The 20658-nt window shown below is 42.1% G+C and overlaps 1 protein-coding gene across 6 annotated transcripts in view; it reads right to left on the bottom strand.

Annotated features, from left to right (window-relative positions):
- The window catches only part of ZNF318 (zinc finger protein 318), a 36471-nt gene that overhangs the window by 6752 nt on the left and 9061 nt on the right, over positions 1–20658 (bottom strand). For 5 of the 6 annotated variants that reach the window (XM_034764897.1, XM_034764898.1, XM_034764900.1 and 2 more), the window contains 6 exons: positions 18217–18368; positions 10023–10650; positions 6508–7920; positions 4118–4217; positions 2662–2948; positions 67–270 (listed from right to left, as the gene is read on the bottom strand). In XM_034764897.1, the coding sequence (XP_034620788.1) occupies positions 67–270; positions 2662–2948; positions 4118–4217; positions 6508–7920; positions 10023–10650; positions 18217–18368 (2784 nt within the window). The remainder of the gene's footprint in view (positions 1–66; positions 271–2661; positions 2949–4117; positions 4218–6507; positions 7921–10022; positions 10651–18216; positions 18369–20658) is intronic. The other variant, XM_034764901.1, reaches the window with a different exon arrangement.

Raw genomic sequence — 20658 nt, 5'->3', positions numbered from 1 at the left:
CTGATCATTCAGCATGTAATTCCTTATAACATGAAATCTACTTAATGAAGAAGGCTTGACACATACCTGTCTGTGTTTCTTATTGTGCATATGTGTAAAAAAGTCAAACATGGTCCCGCAGATGGTATTGCAGTCTTTGCACCAGTGGTTCCCTGCGTCATAATATTCATAAATATTGGCCAACTGGAAAGGATGCTTGGACGACTGAGAAGAGGATTCTGCAGGCTTGGGACTTTTACCTCTGGACTTTTCATTTGTTGTTTTTGACTCCTAAATGGAACACAAGGAAACATTTCTTTAAGACACAGAAGGACACATGGTGTGTTGGAACTCAAAACCTGCCTCCAGCAGAGACCATACACACACAAAAAATATATATCACCTGCTAGTCAAGGCTCAGGCTAAGTCCACCGTTTCAGTGAGCTGGCTCTGCAGACTCAGATGCTGTGTGGCCAATGAAGAGCTTCCAATAAGATTCCCAGATGTAATGGCTAGATAGTAGGTATGTAATCAAGGAACCAAATGAGCAAATACCCCCAGGGCAAGCATCCTCCCACTTCATGGGGTAAGTGTATGTACCCGAGTGGTGCCAGTTAGAGTACCAGCTAAACATTGCCAGGAGTATCTAAAAAACTCCCTACTGCCATACTGTGGTTATTGTAAAAATAACTTGAATCAGTTAACTCAAAACTATTTAACAGGCAAAGAATAACACCCTGCAAAGCTAAACAAGTGCCTTGTATTTTCCAACAGGCTCATGGTTTCCAAGGAGCCAGAAAGAAGCCTTTTTTACCCAAGTTTATGTGGTACAACGTGTGTCTTGTGCTTAGATACAGCCTGGAACAGACGCTAGCACTTTTTACGCACTTGAAGTCTATGCTGATGGACACTGACCTGTAAAGGCCTAAGTCCTACAGCAGAAGAACCCCACCATTTTTAAAAGTAAACAAAATGAGTATCTTAAATCAGGAACCTGAGGTACAGGTGAAAATCTGAGAGTGAAAAAAATCAAACAATACCCAAGAGGGACATAAGATTGAGTCAGCATTGGACAAAGACCTGTAGATATTGCCATTTGGTAAATACAGAATTTGGGTGAAACAGCATCATATGATCATTTCTAATCTGTGCAACTGCCTCAAAAATTAACATTTTACAGTAATTGAGCTGGCACAAAGCATGGATCTGTTGCACCATCTCCAAGTTATTCAGTTCCCAGTGCCAAACAAATCGAACTATATGACCACTCCATATCTTCTCATTAGTGATCCCTACTTGAAGTTCTCTTTGATAATGGAGCCGGAAGAGATCTACACACCCAGTGGCTACTTCCGTAACTACTGACTACTCAGGAACAGAGCGAACATAGAATTCTCTCACCGAGAGAATGTAGAGGGCAACACACGATCTGTCAAAAGAGCAAGAAAGTGTATCCATGATATCTAAAAAGTGGGATTGCTTATGCTGTTCATTTTATATACACTCTCATATTTGTGGTCCTATAAGGCATTGTGTGTATAGCAGGGACAGACCCCAATAAGTCACATCCCTTTGGAATGATCATATTGACCCAATGACAGATGGCCATCATTTCTCACCTCCTTTTATGCTTCTTCGCTTTAGCAGAAAGTGAGCAGCATGCAGATCACAGGATCTCTCTTCAATACCAACAGAAACCATAAAGGAAAAAAGCTAATGCAGGAGAACAGCCTTATTGTTTAACAGGCAATACTGTAAAGTTGGTGCTTCACTTCTTTACCACTCATTTTATGTTTTCACCTTCCATATTTGAAGAGGGTTTGTGCCACCACACACTGACTATCCAGTCTCAGCAGACAGATGGATTGTAAAGTATTGCCACAGAGACAGACACACTCATGCCATGGAGAGTTTTTTTCAGCCCTGCCCAAGGCCAAGAAAAATGTTCAGAATCTTCATGTCAGATTAGAAAAGGCCACAACCAATTTTTCCTCTTTTTCTTTTTATTAAAAAGTTACCAATCGGAACGCCTAGGTGAATCTAAGAGATTAATCCCAGTATTTCGTGTACCTTTAAGAATATACCATGTTCCTGGTGAGGGTGTAGAATTTTCCAAGTTAAAATGGGCAACCATTAAAAGGAAATCAGTTGACTATGAGTATACAGAGTACAAACAACATAAGACAAAGTAATAAAGAGTGGAATGCTCCATAGTCTGAACTGCTGCACCCCCATCAACCCCTTTGCAAAATACACAATATGGTCACACCTACAAAACAAAAAACAAAACAAACCAAATTTATGGTGAATACCATCTCCCCTCCAACTATATGTTACCCATTCAGAAAGTTGGCTCATACATCTCCCAAACATATACATCCCCCTTCAGAGGCTGTTGTACATGTGACCTACATAAAAGTTTTAGGACTGTCCCCTGGAATGTAAGTAATCTATTCTGGGGTTACTGTTACCCCTTTAAATGTAGAGAGCCCATATGAAGAGTGATGGCATTCCCCGAAAGTGAACAGGCATGTATGTATGTGTGCACCGATAATGTCATATACAAATGTTAGCTTAGTAAGTCTTGCCCTGATGTCCTAGGGAGTGGCTGGGAACAGACGCCTCCCCAGAGCCCTCTTCTCAAAGAGAGGAAATCATTTAACACCAAGTCTAAGATTTTACCTTATTGGAGAAGGGCGTTTTCTCCAGACCTTTTGCATTCTCTGACTTGCTGTTTTTTTCGGCGGATTCTTTAGTTTCCATGGATGGTTTCCGGGGTTTTTCAAAAATGTTTATCCCCAGGATCTGGGCTACCTTGTCAAGCTCAGATTGCTTCTTCTCTGCTGCATCAGACTCCTTGTGCAGCTCAGAAATCTCCTTCATAATGTTTTCTTGTAGCCGGTTCACCTCTGCTAATAAAGGGTCTTTGTGCCCATCCTTCTCCCGCCTTTTCTTCCGCAGCATCTCCCCTGAGCCAAACGAGGAGGTAGAGGAGTAGGAAGCGCAAGAGGAAAATCATGTTAAAACATGTACAATTATTCCAGTCAGATAATTAACTGTTAAATTTATAAAATACCTAGGAAATATCTACGTTAAGAGTTTTTGACCAGAAAGGAAAGAAGGATGAAGCTGTGCTCTTGGGAAATAGGCACAATGGACACAGCTCACACCCCAAGAGAGAAACTTAAATTTCCCTCTTACTGTGTGACCAAACAAGCAGTCCTTGGTTTTCCTTGCATTGCTCCACAAATGGCTCTCAAACTCTATCCTGAAGGACTCTTTTTCCTGGGGTGAAGGAACAATTCAATCTTTTGTTGGTTAAACAAAAGTTTGAAATTACTCAAAAATATGTTTGACTCTGTTAAAAGATTGCTTGCACTGTTGTTGTATTCATGTTGGTTCCAGGATATGGGAGAGATAAGATAGCAAGGTAATATCTTTTACTGGACCAACGTCTGTTGGTGGAAGGTACTAACTTTCAAGCTACACAGAACTTTTCTTCAGGTCTGGGGAAGGAAATCAGAGTGTCTGCACTAAATACAGGTTAACATAGATTGTAATTGTATTTAGCTCAGACACTTGGATTTCCTTCCCCAGACCTGAAGAAGAGCTCTGTGTAGCAAAAACACTTGTACCTTCCACCAGCAGAAACCGGTCCAATAAAAGATATTACCTCAACTATCTTGTCTCCCCAAAGAGGAATTTATCCTTTCTCTCCAGATTAGATTTACTAAAAACAAGTGAGTGAAGGGCAAACTGACAGGCCCCCTTTTCTGCTACATTAACATGCTGCAATGTACAAAGTGAAGTAAACTTAATTTGTCAAGTTGCTCAATGGCACATTTCAGAAAGTTGGGCACAAGTCCTGGCCTACACACTTTGGGTCAGTACAAAGAGATTCCAATTCCAAAGGCAGTGTAAGCAACTGCTAGTTACAGAATGGCTGCTTCATTTTCCTACATGCATGATGGTAATGCAGTTACAGTCACTGCTTTCTAAAAAAAATTCTGGGGTGGGAAAAAATTAAATCTCATATTCTAGACTATTATTTTTGATCTGTACTTATTCTGATTTGTACGAAGGGCCTTTGGAGCACATCCTGGGAGAAAAGGGAAGGAAGAGAATAAGCATTATGTACCTTGTTGTTTACGAAGTCTATCTAATTCAGTCTTCAGATAATAGAGCTTCTTCTGCCTTGCTTCTCTGTCATTCTTCAGTTTCTCTCTCTCTTCTATGACCTAAAAAGATTGGGAAGAGAAGGGCATGAAACTCCCACCTCCTTCCAGCACAGATAAAACAATACTGCAAAAGTGATTACTAGGACCCCTTTGCAGTTAATTGGATGTCAGTCACTTATTCTAATCACTGTTCTCAAAATAATCTTTTGTTATTTATATTAAAAAGTTAACAAATCCACTCCTTTTTTAGCATTTTTAGGTTACTTTTTGTATCTGTGTCAATTTTTCAATCCAACGAAAACCCAAGAAAAAGAAGTCACCACTGTATCTAGACTTGAAATGCATTAACTCTTGTTGCTGCTACTGCACTGGTAAATGCAGTTACTCTCAGAAAATCTAGTTTAACTTTTTAAATAATTCAATCATCAGTAAGTTATGGGAGAGAGTACAAGGCTCATGTTAATCCACTGCAAGCCAATGACATTCATTTGTAGAGTATGGCCTTTTGGCAGAGAATAAACCAAATCCATTAGTTTACAAACTCTTTTTTACATTATGACTGGGATTTTCAAAAGCACTCAGGTGTTGGCCTACTGATTTCACTGAGTGCAGAGTTAGTCCAAGGTAGAGCCCTTTTGAAAATCCTTCACTATATCTTCACAGCATGCACACTTCAATGAAAACAAATGAAAAACTGCCTGTCTAGCCCTACGTCTAGCTTTCACCACTTACACCCTCCTTGGCTTTAACAATTTAGTTTTTGTTTCGGTGCTACCAAACAGTTTGTAATGCTCTGTGTTTTGAAGCACAACCCACATCTGTTGAGTCCCTGGATGTTGTCAGTTTCTTGTATAACACAGCTAGAGATGGGGACTGGGGAAGTCACAGTGCCTATTTTCAATGTTTTCTAAATGGAAACCTATTTACAATGTTCCTCCTGTTCTAAGGAAAACATTTACAATGAAATTGTAAGCTTTGTTTCAACTTCTCCTCATCCCCTCCAGCTTTGTTTTTTAACAGACCCACCAGGTTTTGTTACCTAGGAGAATCTGGCAGCATCCAAAGACTCTCCAAGAGTTCATCACTGGTCCCTCCCATACAAAAAACAAAATGGGATACAAGTTAACATTAAGAAGTCTTAACCTTGTTGTAACCACAAAGTGCTGAAAGGATATCATCAGTTTGAGAACCAGTCAAATGTTAAGAGTGAAGTATTTTCAGGTCCCCCAACAATCAAAAGTGGCATGCTACTTTTATTCTAGGAGTGCTTTATCAGTAGGAATATCTGTACTTTATGCTGGCAAAGAACTCCTAGCATAGATGCAGCCATACCACCAAAGCTGTGCTTTATTCCAGTACACTAAGACCCTGTCCCAACAAGCTGGTAAAAGCATAGTTTTGCCACTATAACTGCATCAACACTAAGGGCTTCTGCCAGTACAGCTATGTCAGCCAGGGATCACACCTCTTCACACTATATAGCTATGCTGGCAGAAGTCTATAGCACAAATACAGGAAAATATGATTGTAAGGCTATTTTTAAAACATTTTTCAATCCTTGATCCTATGTGAAAGGCCCACACAAACAGGCAATCTGACTATACAAAAGATATAGTGAAATTAACTATTCAAAAAATGCTGTCAAATGCACTAAGTAAATTTAAAAAGCAAAGAACAATACTTTTTCCTATAATCTCCTCTACTTCTTAGAACCTTTGGAGATACTTGAAACAAATGTAGCAAAAATTTTTTTTGAAAAATGTGATGTTTAATCTGGTCCTTTAATACCTATTTAAGAATTTCTAATGGATCCAGCACTGTGCTATCACTACACTGTATTTAAAAAAAAAAAAAAAAAATCAGAAAAGCTTGTTTACCTTCAAAGGCTCAACAGTTCCCCATCTCACCAGAAAATAGTCTTTTCTCTAACAACTATTTTTCCTGCTGATACATAAAAAACTCACCTACTACTGTCAATACTCCAAGCTCCTGTAACGTTTTAAGCATAACACAGTGGTCTTCATGTATTCCTCAGCCATTTCTTAGCTAGCTGCAGATGATCAGCTTTGCATCTCCCTCCCGAACTGCTCAGCAACAGCCCAAGAGCATATGACTTGTTGCAGCTTAAGTGAATTCAGTGTAAATATTGTTAAACTGAATATGCACACAGAAAAACATGCCTCTGAAGATGAAAAGCCAATTATTTCATCAGAGCATCAGCAGCAACTAGCAATCTAACCAAGAAACCTTGCTGTGTCAAAAGGGATTGAAAAACAAACACAGATACAAGTTATGATTCTCAATTTGAGTGGTTTAGCCAAATATTTATAATTCCAAATAATACACTCACCTTCTGCTTTTGAGCTGCCCGATTTTTTTCATCGGAGATCTTTTCCGTGGTACTTTTGAGTGGGCGTGTGGCAAGTCGAAGGGGCATTTTGGAGTAAGTGGTAGTGGTGATGGGGATGTGCATGAGCACAGAGTCACCTCTCTTGATATTCGGGGCACCTTTGCCCATAGAAACTGTCTCAATCACCCGGAGGTTTGGGCGTGTGGGATTTGCTGGCATTGCCATTGTGAGAAGCCCATGAGCCTCTGGCAGTGTAGGGTTTCGCTGCTGGGGAGGGGGGTACATGGACCAGCCAGAGGCTGCATAAGCCATATAGTGCCCATATGCATCATAGCCGTGAGGGGCTATTGTGGGAGATGGATAGTTTTGCGGCATCTGAGCTGCAGTGAATTGTGGATAGTTTGGAATTTGGTATTGGGAAACAGAGGCAGGGGGCAAAGTGGCAGGAGCAGGCGGCGCAGAAGGGATTAGAGACACAGAAGGAACAGACTGTTCTGGTGGGCAAGCAGGTATCTCCTGACCCACAGCTTTGCTTTGAGAGTATTCTGATTTCTGGAGAGAGGATGTCTCTTTGGATGGCTGGAAAGAGCCAGGAGGTGATGCAGAGCGCTGCTGGCTTGACTCTGGAGAACGAGTGTCACTCCGGCTGCGGCGCATCTCCCAGGATTCCAGTCGGCGGGCATCTGAAGAGCGACGATCAGGAGAATGAGATGCCAGCTTTTTGCCATGGAGGCGTTCCTGTGTGCGAACAGCGAGTTTGCCAATTTCAGCCACCCCAATGTCAAGCCCAATGGTTTTGAGCAAGTCATGAATCTTTGCATATTCTGTGTTGGACTCTTCCAGAGAATCTAGTTTTACAGCTGGAGAAGGAGGGAGACTGACTTTCTGGTTTGTAACTTCACTCCCACAACTCACTGGGGGCTTTTGAACAGAGGAAGATTCTGTTTTTGAGTCTTCATCCTCATCACCATAAAGAAATTTTTCTTCATCCTCAATGTCAGGAAAGCTGCGCCTTCTCTTTTCTTGAGCACTGGCAGAATCAGCCATCATGCCCAGAATGCGGGAGAAGCCACTGCCATCCTGACTGGCCCTCTCATGAGGGAGCAGGAAGTCAGTATGACGGTCTGCAGGCTCTGATTTTGGGTCCAACTTCTCCTTGTGACTTAAGAAGTTTCCGAACTTCTTTTCAAATGTAAAGTTGTCATTGGGAAGCCCAGGAAGTGAACTCCATTCATATACACCATCATTCAACTCCTTGTTTGCCGACTCCACAGAGTCTGTGTTAAACCGTTTGAGAAAGTTCTCCACTTCAGAGGCAAAAGGAGTGCTGCTGCTGCTCTGGGACAAAGATGAATGACTTGAAAGAAGAGGGAGATCTTTGCTGGATGGAGAGCTGCTTGGAAAGCCCTCAAGCTGAAAAAGAAAAGAATGTTTATTACAGCACCCCAAAAGGGGGATAAGCATCTCAGAATACAAATAAAAAGACGTGGTCACTTCACCTGAAGAGTTTACAATCAAAAATTTAGAAAAGACAACACATGAGAGCAACAAACCATGGAAAGGGAACAAAGGAAAAGAAGGTAAGTATTATAAAAAAGATCATGTAGTTACTTGGGAAGTCATGAAGATGTTTTCATGGGTGCTTAAGAGAATACACATGCACAATCACTTAGCATTTTATTACAAGTTCTCAGCAGCCTCACAAATTGAAGTTTTCTTCTGTGAACTTCTATGAGATAGAGAGCTAAGCCACAGGTTTTAATCATGTATCTAAATAGAGCAATCTCAAATACAGGTAAGACTGTGTGGATTGGGACTATTGTCAATCACTTATATACAGGGTATACATGTAACTCATTCTCCCTTGAATAAGGCTTCCTCTAATATATCTAGCAGAGACCCCTCACTTTTAGAGTATCCTCTACTACAACCACCACCACTACAAAACCAAAGCAGATCAATATGAGATTTTGGTTGAAGTGATGTACTGAAACCTGAGGCAATGCCAAGCGTCCCTTTTATCACAATAATGCTAAATGCATACCAATGAGCTTTTATTGCTAGCCTTAATTGGTGACTGAACTATGTAATCTTATTTCTCATAACAAACATGATTGAGCCTGATCAGTACTTGAATGGGAGACCAATTAAAAATGCAAGATATTGTAAAAAGTAATACTGATACTCAGTAGGTGGCTCTCTTCACTGAGCCATTTCTAATCTAATCTAACAATCCATGTCAAAACGTTAGATTGGAAATTATTTAGTGAAGAGTTCTAGGGGCACTGTAGCTGGAGGTGCCACTCAACTAATATACTGACTTGCTTGTATTACTAAAGATACTATACCACTTTCTGTAAAACTTGGCACTGATCCCAGTGCCCTGGCTAAATTGCAGCCAGGGCATTTCATTCTGCCTTCCTAAATTCTGTTTCCGTACAAGAGTCTTCTTAACTGCCCTAACTATCGTGTGGCACTACCATGAACTGCTGAATATCTGCAAAGTTACACCCTCCAACCCAGATGCGGATGCACCATTTATTCCTGATTGTATACCCATCCACTCAGCTATCATAGCTTTAACATAACGCAAAATTCAACACAAACACAAACAGGCAATGCAAAGATTCAGGTTCTGACACATGACCTAGTCACGTTACATGTGTTTAATATCTTTTATTCCTCCTTTTCCTCTCTAAATATACAGGTTTAATATATTTAAGTTATTACATGTATACTGTACCAGCAAATATATAATACGTGCATCTTGGCTGAGTTAATGTTGCCGCTATTTGGCCTTTCGCATCTCCTGACTTAACACTTATTTAACTGTGGGGAATTTCTTTAGAATTTCAGCTCATGTGTGTGTGTTTAAGGGGTAGGGGAGGGAGTATATCTTAATTCTGGACCTATGCAGGCTATGATAGTGACCCCACTAGATGGCACTAAAGCACAAGATTTCCCCACACAGCTATCACTTCTCTGGACAATCCTTGGTAGAGTTCCACCCTGCACATAAATGAAGATGTTTAAAAGGAGGACACAGAGATCTGATGCCCTGAGACATAATAAACTAGGGGAAGTGGCCACAAGTGGTCCTAAGGTACAGAATCATAGAATGTCAGGGTTGGAAGGGACCTCAGGAGGTCATCTAGTCCAACCCCCTGCTCAAAGCAGGACCAATCCCCAGACAGATTTTTGCCCCAGATCCTTAAATGGCTCCCTCAAGGATTGGATTTACAACCCTGGGTTTAGCAGGCCAATGCTCAAACCACTGAGCTATCCCTCCCCCCGAATTGCCCCAGAGAGCAATTGCAGCTTCTGTAATTAACTGTACTGGATCAAACTCCAGGACAGGGAGGGCAACCTGCAAGAGACGCACCAATAGGACAGACTGAATTAAGGATAATTGTTCTATCAGAGAAAGGAAAAGGCAGGAGGACTGAAGATCAAATTAATGCAGTGGAGTGCAAAGTGACTGTTCTGAGAAGTAGAGAAATAGTTGAGGGTCAAACCTGCATTGGGGACTCCATTTCCACCTCCACTCGTTTCTTCAGGATAGATTTTTTGGGCATAGATGGCGCTTCATCAGGTCTGTATAAGTACCGAGTCTCAGAAGACTGCAGAGTGTTAGTCAAGCCAGGGATCACGTATCCACTGCCAGACAGATCATGGTTCAAGTTTCTGCTCCGTTCTTCCTCTTCTCTTTTCCTCCTGGCACGGTCAAGCTCCCGGAACTCTTCACCCAGATATGATGGGCTTTGGCTTCGGCCACGGCTCCGTCTGCGATAATTCCGTGTTCCTAATGTGAAACCATGATGATCCCCACTCATGCCATGCATCTTCTCATCCTTGTCGTACCGAGGGCGCTTCGCTTCTCGCCCTCTCTCCTCTGGTCTTGGTGGGTAGGAGGATTTCCTGAGTTTATCACTATCCCTGTCAGGTCCCCTTGGCAGTTCTTCACGATGACCATAGTGTGGACTGTAGTCTGACCGGTGGAGGAATACATCCCTGTTGCGGTAGTCCTCATCATGCCTCATTATGTAGGGACTGGAAGACGGATCTTCATGAGAGGGATATCGTTCAAGGCCTCGAGGGCATGGGAGGCCTCTGGTAAATATCGGACCATCAGCCATGTCATCCCTAGTAAGAGAGGCACATGGAGTTAAAGCTACGTCAGTGAGTCAGAGGAAAACTTTTTCAGTCTCTTACTCTACAGTAGCAAGACTTCATATTGTTTTCAAATGGCAGCATTGAACTCATGGCATAAGTGAAAAGCAGCACCTCAGAAGCAGGGAAGAGGACCATCAGTATTAAATACATATGGTACTTCACCCCATCCTATGGGATCACTCTCAAACACAGAAGTCCAAACACAAACACAAACTGCAGGAGGACAGCCAGGATTTAATATAGGGAACTGATCAATAGCATACTTCAGTTTTGTGAAGGAAAAAGGCTACATACGTGATTTATAAATTGCATTACTACTAAGTTTCAGGCCACAAAAGACTCCTCCCCCCGCTCTACTAGGTACTCTGGTTGTGTTACATAGGAATTATTCAGGATAATTTAGCTTTGCATTGCACACATGGCCAGATCTTCAACTGATTTAAAATCAGCTATGCAGATTTACACTAGCTGAGGATCTGGGCCATGAATTCTAGCCAGTTTTTGTGCCTGGGTTATCAGTGAACACATTTCTAGTGTACCAGAAAAGATGCTTTGGAACCTCTTCAAACTTCAAGAGGACACCAAAGCAGTGAAGTCTGTACATGTAAGAAAATCACTCCTTTGTTCTAGCCTCAGTTTAGATGAAAAGAGTATATATTATGTATGATATGCTGATGGTTAGTACAACACCAAATCAGCACCTTCTTTGGTGACTGCTCCCTACTAACACTCCCCAGTGCAGGGATGCCTTCTTTAAGAATGTTTTTCCCCCAGTATGCCTTTCTGGGATCAGCCTTTAACAGAGCAGTCCTGAAGTGGCCATTTTGCAACTGGCAACTGCTGGGTGTATCTCTCTCTCTTCCACCTAGTAAGTACCTGTTAAGCTTTCCCCTGATTTCCCCATTTTCTTCTTACTGGGAAGATGGCGCATTTTCACAATACATAAAACTGATGCCTGTACTGGACTTCTTGTAAAACACTGCTAATTACAGCTTACTTTATAGATCAGTATTTGACACAGTGAAATGATATTTCGGCAAGAACGCTGGAAGCAAAATGAAACTGGAACAAGGGTCTGGGGAATCCAGAACTTCCTCCCAAGAGCTGCATGTAAGAACAGTCTTCTATAATATGGAGGGGTCACAAGCAAACTATTTCTTCAGTGGCATTAAGGTTGTGTTCAGGTTTCAATTAAGTGTTATTTAAATCCCTTTTGAGCATGAAAACAAATATTGCTGTTAGCCTAAGTTCTAGAGTACTTGTTTTATGCAAGTCGGACATGTGACCCCTTAGAAAAATTTAGGGCTGGTGTCTAACTGCTTTGGATCCCTCTCCTATAAAAGACTTAACAGTTCAAACTTTCAGGAAAGGTAGCTCTAAAAGTCTCATGTATTGGATAGTTTTTAAATAAAAATATTAAAAGGCAACTAACTTATTTGGGAATTTACTTGCCCTGTAATTTTGCTTCTCTGAAGAATTCATCTTGCAGGATTCTCATACATGACATGCACTGGAGTCATGGGAAATTCCCCTGTCTCTCAATACTTTTGAGCCTCTGAAGCACATGTAGAGTAGCTTGAGGGGTCTGCCATACTGAGCATGATTCAACCTCAGGTACCCGAACATTCTAGCTAGTTCCTTTCAACAGCAGGAAACAAAAGTGCCCTGTAAGCCTCTAATGAAACAAAAAGAATAGGGAAAAATCTCCCTCAAGTAATCAACATGCCACATAAGGGATGGACAATGGATATAGGATTGTCTAGAGGATGAAACCCCAAGCATATCATCTCCTATTCAAAAAACTCCAGAAATCTGAGAAGGGATGGGTGAATGCATGTGATACTTGCCAAAAGACATCTTCAAAGAATCAGAATTACAGTAAATATATTCCCATCTCTAAAGATATCAAACAGATCATTACCATTAAAAATCCTAAGCATTAAAATGACTGGAAATGACGAGATAAGGTAGTCTGCATAAGTATTCTATTCCTTTAACAATACTGATATGTGAAAATTCATCTTCCTCATGCAGTAATTCAACTCTGAGCCACAAGACAATTCTCAACACACTTCATATGTCACTGATTGAATGCTTTACATAGTCAGACATACAAATTTAGTGATGGATATATACCGAAAAAGTTCATTAGCGCTGTCTTTGGATCAGAATTAAGGTGGAAGTAGGAATTAACAAGTTTCTACTGTATCCTAAAGTAAAACGCACCCAAGTTGACTACATGATCAGATGTTTCTAGCTTTGGCTTCTGACAACATACACAAAATAAGTACCAAAATATTTATACCACAGTAACTGAAAATAACTTGCACACATATAAAAGCTGGTACTTTCACCACTACAGGGCACAGCTGACTAACTTATTCTTCACTTTCAGGAAACACCTTTTCAGTACCACCCCCTCCTATTCCTGAGATCTGACTACACCCAGAAAAAATGCATGAAAACGTCATGGGGAGTAACTGATGCACATTACCAAATGCCTTCAGCTAATTTTTTTCTGCAATTAACTATGTCACTCTCACTAGACAAGTGGCAATCAACAATCCTTATGAACTCTGATTACAGAAGGCAACTTAAGGGAACATTTAATGATATCTCAGAGGGGAAGGAGTTGAAATTGTGTCATGAGTATAATCAGAAAAGGCACCAAAAATACATTCTGGACAGCAAAGAAACATGGATTTAATAGACAGTCAGACTGGAGAGCAAAGGATATAACACACCTGTATACAGGGGCTAGGACATCTGAAACGATTGCTTATCGTACAGTAACTGTGGTTCTTCAAAATATGCTGTCCATATACATTCCATTGTGGGTGTGCCTGTACCCCACACACTTGGCCAGCAGTTTCCATTGGGACTGCACCTGTGCCCTGAGTGTCCGCAAGCCTCCCACCGTGAGGGCATAAAGGGTGAAGCAACCCCAACCACATCTCTGTTCCTTCACCAATAGAGAATCCAGGGATTAAAGGATTCCCCAGTAGCAAGGAGGAGGATGTCTCATGGAATATTTGTGGACAATGCATCTCAAATAGCCACAGATACTGTAAGGTGAGTAACAGTTTCTTTGCCTTTGACACAGTCCCTCACCAAATGTTCTTAAGCAAAGCAAGCAGTCATGGGATAAAAGGAAAGGTCTTCTCATGGACTGGTAACTGGCTTAAAGATAGGAATCAAAGGGCAGAAATAAATGGTCAATTTTCACAGTGGAGATAGGTAAATAGCAAGGCCCCCCAGGGACCTGTGCTGTTCAACATATTCATAAGTGATCTAGAAAAAGGGGTTCACAATTAAATGGAAAAGTTTGCCAGTGATACAAAATTATTCAAGATAGTTAAATTCAAAGCTGAATGTGAAAAGTTACAAAGGGATCTCAAAAAAATGGGTGACTCAGCAACCAAAATTGCAGATGAAATTCAATGTTGATAAATGCGAAGTAATGAATGCTGGAAAACAATCTCAACCATACAAACAAAGTGATGGAGTCTAAATTAGACGTTACCATTCATGAAAGAGATCTTGGAGTCATTGTGGACAGTTCTCCAAGAATATCTGCTCAATGTGCAATGGTAGTCAAAAAAGCTAACAATGTTAGGAACCATTAGGAAAGGGATAGATAATAAGACAGAAAATATCTTAATGCCACAATATAAATCTATGGTATGCTCATACTATGAGTACTGTATGGAATTCTGGTCATCCCATCTCAAAAAAGATATATTAGAAGTGGAAAAAGTCCAGAGAAGGGCAACAACGACTACGGGTATGGAAGAGCTTCTATAAAATCATGAATGGTGTGACAAAAGTAAATAAGTGTTATTTATCCCTTCACATTACCACAAAAACCAAGGGTCATGCAATTAAATTAATAGGCAACATCTTTAAGACAAACATAAGGAAGTACTTCTTTACACAATGCATAGTCAACCTGTGGAACTAGTTACCAGGGGATGTTGTGAAGGCCAAAAGTATAACTGGTTTCGAAAAAGAATTAGATAGGTTCATCTATGGCTATTAGCCAAGATGGTCAGGGATACAATCCCATGCTTCTGGACACCAGAAGCTGGGACTGGACAACAGGGGGTGGATCATTCAATAACTATCCTGTTCTGTTAATTCCCTCTGAAGCACCTGGCACCAACCACTGTCGGAAGACAGGATATTGGGCTAGGTGGACCATTGGTCCGACCCAGTATGGGCATTCCTATGTTTGAGTGTTTATCCATATATATTCCACTGTTGCTGACTCACTAGCAGTGACCTAGATCTGTGATTCTCGACCAGCTCCACTAGCAGCTCCCTGCTGGGAGCTCAGCTGCCCCACAGGCTCCTGGCATGTTGCCCCCATCCCTTGCCTCCCCAGGGGAAGCCTCCCCATTCCCCGCCAGGAACAGGGGGGAAGACACCCGGGGCTTCTCACCCCCAGGGAGTGAGGTCCAATTGCCCCGGATTCTCTTCATCCCCCTCTTCCCACCTGCTCCTCTTCAGGTTAGTTTCACAGCTCTGAGGGTACATCTACACTACAGGGGGGAGTCAATTTAAGATACGCAAATTCAGCTACGTGAATAGCATAGCTGAATTCGACGTATCGCAGCCGACTTACCCCGTTGTGAGGACGGCGGCAAAATCGACTTCTGCAGCTTTCTGTCGGCGGCGCTTACTACCACCTCCGCTGGTGGAGTAAGAGCGTCGATTAGGGGATCGATTGTCGCGTCCCAATGGGACGCGATAAATCGATCCCCGAGAGGTCGATTTCTACCCGCCGATTCAGGCGGGTAGTATAGACCTAGCCTGAGTCCTGTTCCAATAGGAAAGTGCCCTACAAACATCTAGGGTGTAAAGTTTAGCCTTCCCTTTGCTGGAATGTGGCTTTGAAAAGAAAATAGACAGATGTATTATGTGGTTGACATGGAATTTACAGAGTACCTTTGGCAAGAATTTTGGGTGAGGTCTCAAAATTACTGTCTTTATGAAAAAAACATGTATTTTGGTTCTGCCATAAAAGCTTGTATTTCCTCTACACTTCTGGTAGATGTTACTACTATCAAAAAGGCTGTTTTGATGGATAAATGGAACATGGAACATGTAGGCAGAATGCTCAAAAGGTGGACCCTTTAAACCTATCAGTACAATGTTGAGATCCCAACAAGGGGAAAGCTTTCAGACTAGAAGATATACTTCCATAAGGTCTTTCAGGAACCTTGCTATTGTAGGATGTAAAAATATGGAATATCCCTGAATTGGATGGTGGAAAGCTCAGATGGCTGCGAGATGGCCCAGCCCCTCAGAGAACTCAAGAGTTCTTTAAGCACAGAAGGTATTCCAGTATGGCAGGTGCTAAACGGAGTCAACTGATGCTGCTGAGCGTACAGTGTAATCTTTTCCACTTGGCTGTGTAAGTAAGTGTCAGAGTCCTTTCTACTATGGATAAGGATGTTTTGTCCTTAAGAGATACAGGTCCTTTCCACTGATGTTAACCACCCAGCATTCAGGCTGTGAGGTGCCAGGAAGGTGGATCTGGATGAAGAATCTATCCTCATCTTTGGGATATCACATCAGGCTCAACTGGACTGAAGGTTGAATGGAGAGATTCATCATGTCTGAGAGCCAGAGCTGCCTCAGCCATGCTGATGCTATCATGATGAACATGCAAGTCCTGCCTGAGTTTCTCTGAGAGTTCTTGGAATCAATGAAATATCAGGGTAAACATTAATTACGCCGAGGGCCAGGGTATCAGGAATGCATCAGAATCTGACTCTGCCCATCTCTGGAGCAGATCTTGTGGCACTTCTTGTTCTTGTTAGTGGCAAAGAGGTGTATGGATGACCCCACTTAATGAATAGGTCTTGGATAATGGTATCCTTTACTGACTTTACTTTCTCCTTTTGGAGGAAGAAATCGATCAAAAACTCTAAAGCTAATACAAGTAACTAACTGCTAAGTACCAAACTATTTACAATACAATGCATAGACCACACAGTAACCAAGAAATTTGGACATTACAAGTTCTGACTCTGACTCGTAGCTGGGGGGAGGATATCTAAGACACAGCTGGGGTCACTGTGCCCTTTATGCCCTCAGCTGGGATGTGGGAGTCATGAGGACACTCAGGGCACAGAGGCAGCCCAGAGACTGCTGACCAAAAGAATTTGAACTGGAGTACATGAGGTGCATGTACGTCAACCGTGGATAGATATGGGAAAGCATTCTGAGTCTGGTTTAGCTGTTGCTTTTCATACTTTTTTAGCCCCATGTTCCTCACTACTTCTTTTATCATTTCAAATGAATAACAAAGCTTTATCAGGGAGTCAAAGTGAAAGCTGTTAATTTGTCTGAGGGAGGTAATGTCCCTCCCAGCAGGGCATTTTCACTTTTACATTAAAATAAACTAGGCCACTTCTAACCCTACAGCATGACCACAAAACATGAGATATATATACACCTATTGGAGAAAAGGAAGCAGTGGGGAATCCCCAACAGACAAATAAAGACAAGCCTTAAAGTTGTGGCTATGCTCACAATTCTCTTTTGTATCATTTCCCTCCGCCTCTAGTACATGCTGCTATCCCCTGTGTATGTGCACCAGTTTTGGCTGGAAAACTAGTACCCTGAAAAGGGGATTTATAGATGAAACGCAGATTAAAAGAAAATTGAGCAGAAGGCTTAAAAGTGATAGTATTACCAACTAAACCCTAATTTGATTTACTGCAGTTGCTGGACCTTAATAACCTTAAATAGCTGATATGCTTCTAAAGACAGGAAACATAATGAAAGGATTCTGCTCTGTTCCCCTCCTTTGGACTACTACCGTTTGGGTATTTGCATGAAAACAGTATGTTTCAGTGCCTCCTCTGCACCTGCTGCTTAACCCCTCACCTGAATACACAACTAGCTGCAGTGATGATGATCACGAGGGACACAGACTCTATATAAAATGTTTTCCATCTCTGACTACTGTGTTCCTATGTCAAAGCGGATAACAATTTCAGTGGGGAAAAGAGGATTCAAGCTTTGAGTATTAGTTCTTTATTTCCTCTGCCCAGTTTCACCTGCTTTTCCGCAATAGACACTTTTAAACTATAGATGTCTATCTACAGATACTACTGTGAGGAGCATGTCACACCCAGGAAACCTCTTAACTAAGTGTACTTGTCTCCAAGTCCCATCAGTGGGACTTTTAGAATCCTAGCACTTCACTGAATTTTTGTCCTGTGAGAGACACTCTCCTTAATGTCCTAGCAACAAAGCATGGCTTCTTGCACAATTCCTAAAGGCTGCTTTTACATCTTGATGCCCACGCCATACAGCTTCCTGTCACTGCAACAGCTTTTCCCCAGCTAGAACACCCACTTTACTCTAGTGCTGTTATCTGGGCCTTTCTATGGCTCAAGCAAGTAGAGCATTCAACAAAAATTGCTTAAAGAACCTGGGGAGCTAAGCCTTAGAAGTCTTGGTTTAAACTAGAGCCAAGCCACTGTCTCACTCTATGGGATCCCAGTGTGCAGAGAATCATACCTGTCCATGTCACTGAGGTTATCAACTGGTGAGCCCAGTCGATCAGGCAGCCTCCTTCGCTCTGGTGTGTCAATGCAATACCGGTCATTACCAACAGTGATCCGCAAACTCTGCTCCAGTGATGACTCGGAACGGAGGCTTGGAGAACGTCTCTGCAATTGAAGAGAGAATGAAAGCCCAGCACAGGACTGTCCCCTTAACCACAAGACAGGCATCTAAGTCTGTCCACCTCATCATATTAGACTTGGGGGCGGGGATCGTAAGAAATAAATTAATCATACCTCTTCTCCATTTATATAAAATTGCTTTGCAACTTAAAAGAAAGTGACTGAGTGTAGTTCCTTCTCACCCTACATGCAACTAACAATCACTCGGTATTTACACTAGCTCCACAGGAACTTTTAAACTTGAAAATACCTTTGAAGAACTGCACTTCTGGAGGTAGAACAAAAGAGAGGAAAAAGAGGAAAAAGAAGTTGTTCAGGAAATCCCAAAGTTGCTGTTGTGCTCCCCTCATTGTTGGGGACAGCCAACTGCATGGATTGTGTACCCTGCAGTGCCAAGGAATTTTTGTGCATCTATAGCCGATATACTTACTGGGCAGGTCCTCTTGGCATAACGAGAGCCTGGGTCAATGACAGTGACATAGCCCATTACCAAAACTGGAAAGCGTTCCAAAAGGGGCTCTGCTACTTGACTCGTAGTAAAAAAATGCTCTACATCAGTAGTTCTCAACCAGGGGTTCGCATTCCCCTGGAGGTACATCAACTCATCTAGATATTTGCCTAGCTTTACAGCAGACTACATAAAAAGCACTAGTGAAGTCAGTACAAACTTAAAATTTCATACAGACAATGACCTATTTATACTGCTCTATATACTATATCGGTGTTTCTCAACCTAGGGGTGGGAACCTCCGGGGGGGGGGGGGGTCACAGGATGGGTTTAGGGAGTCACAAGTGCTGGACCGGCATTAGTGGGAGGCAAGCAGTGGCCCCGCAAAGCTAAGATACATGCTGAAGCCCAAGCCCCACTGTCCACGGCTCAAACTGAAGCCCAAGCTCTACTGCCCAGGGCTGAAATCAGACACAAAAACCGTACCTGGTCTGTATCGTTTTGTAAGAAACAATACCATTTCCAACTCCTCAACAAGCCACCTATTATTTTGGTGGAGCCTTGAAGACCATGTTCCAAACAAAGCCCTGGATTGCAATCACTATTCTATCTGAAGAGTGAGCAGGAAGATCTTTCAAAGCCCATCAACAAATTGAATGGCTGAAGGATTGCTGTTGAAGGGCACAATCACCTTCCTATCCCCATGGCTGAGCAGCACCTGCACTAGGATTTCTCAGCAGAAATTTCCATATGTTGCTAGTGCAGCTCTATCAGAGCAGTACCAATGTGAACCTTAGTGAAATCAAAGCTTCTTTATCTACTGGCATTTTCAACACCTTCCTTGTTGTCTAACCCTACTTAGAGCAGGTATAAACCCCAGTGTTAAAAGTGCCAATGGCCACAACTGCCTCATGTACATTAGCATTCCCCACTTTGTTACCACTAGGACAGTTGTGCTAGAGTTAAAAAAAAAAAAACCTCAGTGTATCTAAGTAGGCAAGGTCTGAGTGAGTTATCTTTGTAGACTTCCCCCTAGAATTCAAAATACCCAAGAACTTCATTAACACAGAGTTAAGGCTGCCCAGTGAGGCATTCCAGAAGATGGAGAGTGATGACTAAACTTAAACATCAGAAAATCAGGACATAAAAATGTTAAGGTATGCGCCACCCGGACAACACTACCTTAACTCTGACCCTGAGAGTTGGCAACACCCACTGGGAATGGTTCAGTAAGGGAGATGCCATAATAAGCAGATATGAGGAAGTTCTAAGAACATATGCCACTGTTTCTGTTATGTAGCACAGATTTGATTTCCAGCATTTATATGCATGCACTCTAACTGCCTTCACTGCATTGTGTAGTTGTACTGAATGATGGAGGGATTTGTTGGAGCAGCATGGCAGAGCTGTTACTGTGATACGATGAGAGGTGGCTGTATACTTTGAAGGATGAAACATGCCTGACTTCAGCAATGAATTTTGTAGGGTGTCAGTAAACATGTACAAGGGCATCTTCTTCCCATGGGGATTCTCAATGGTCTGGTAGCATAGACGATAGTGGTCTCCAGGGCTTAACGAGGGGTAAGTGAAGGCAATGTCTGAGGAATCCTCAGGGCAAGGGTGATGGGGGACAACATTTAGCAAGCAGGGGATAAGGGGGGCGGTTGTATGGAATAGACTTAGTGTCTCAGTGTAGGCCTCGTGAAGTTAGCTCCTGTTTGCTATACCTGGCCTAAACCCGAGTTTTGCCTTAACAAAGATATGTTGGACTTTGTCCTGCAGTACTCATGTGCTCTGGTCCCAAAGTGTTCTGTAGCATCTGACGGG

This window comes from Trachemys scripta, chromosome 3 (assembly GCF_013100865.1).
Source record: "Trachemys scripta elegans isolate TJP31775 chromosome 3, CAS_Tse_1.0, whole genome shotgun sequence".
Classification (NCBI taxonomy): Eukaryota; Metazoa; Chordata; order Testudines; family Emydidae; genus Trachemys; species Trachemys scripta.
This window is presented reverse-complemented; position numbering and strand designations above follow the sequence as displayed.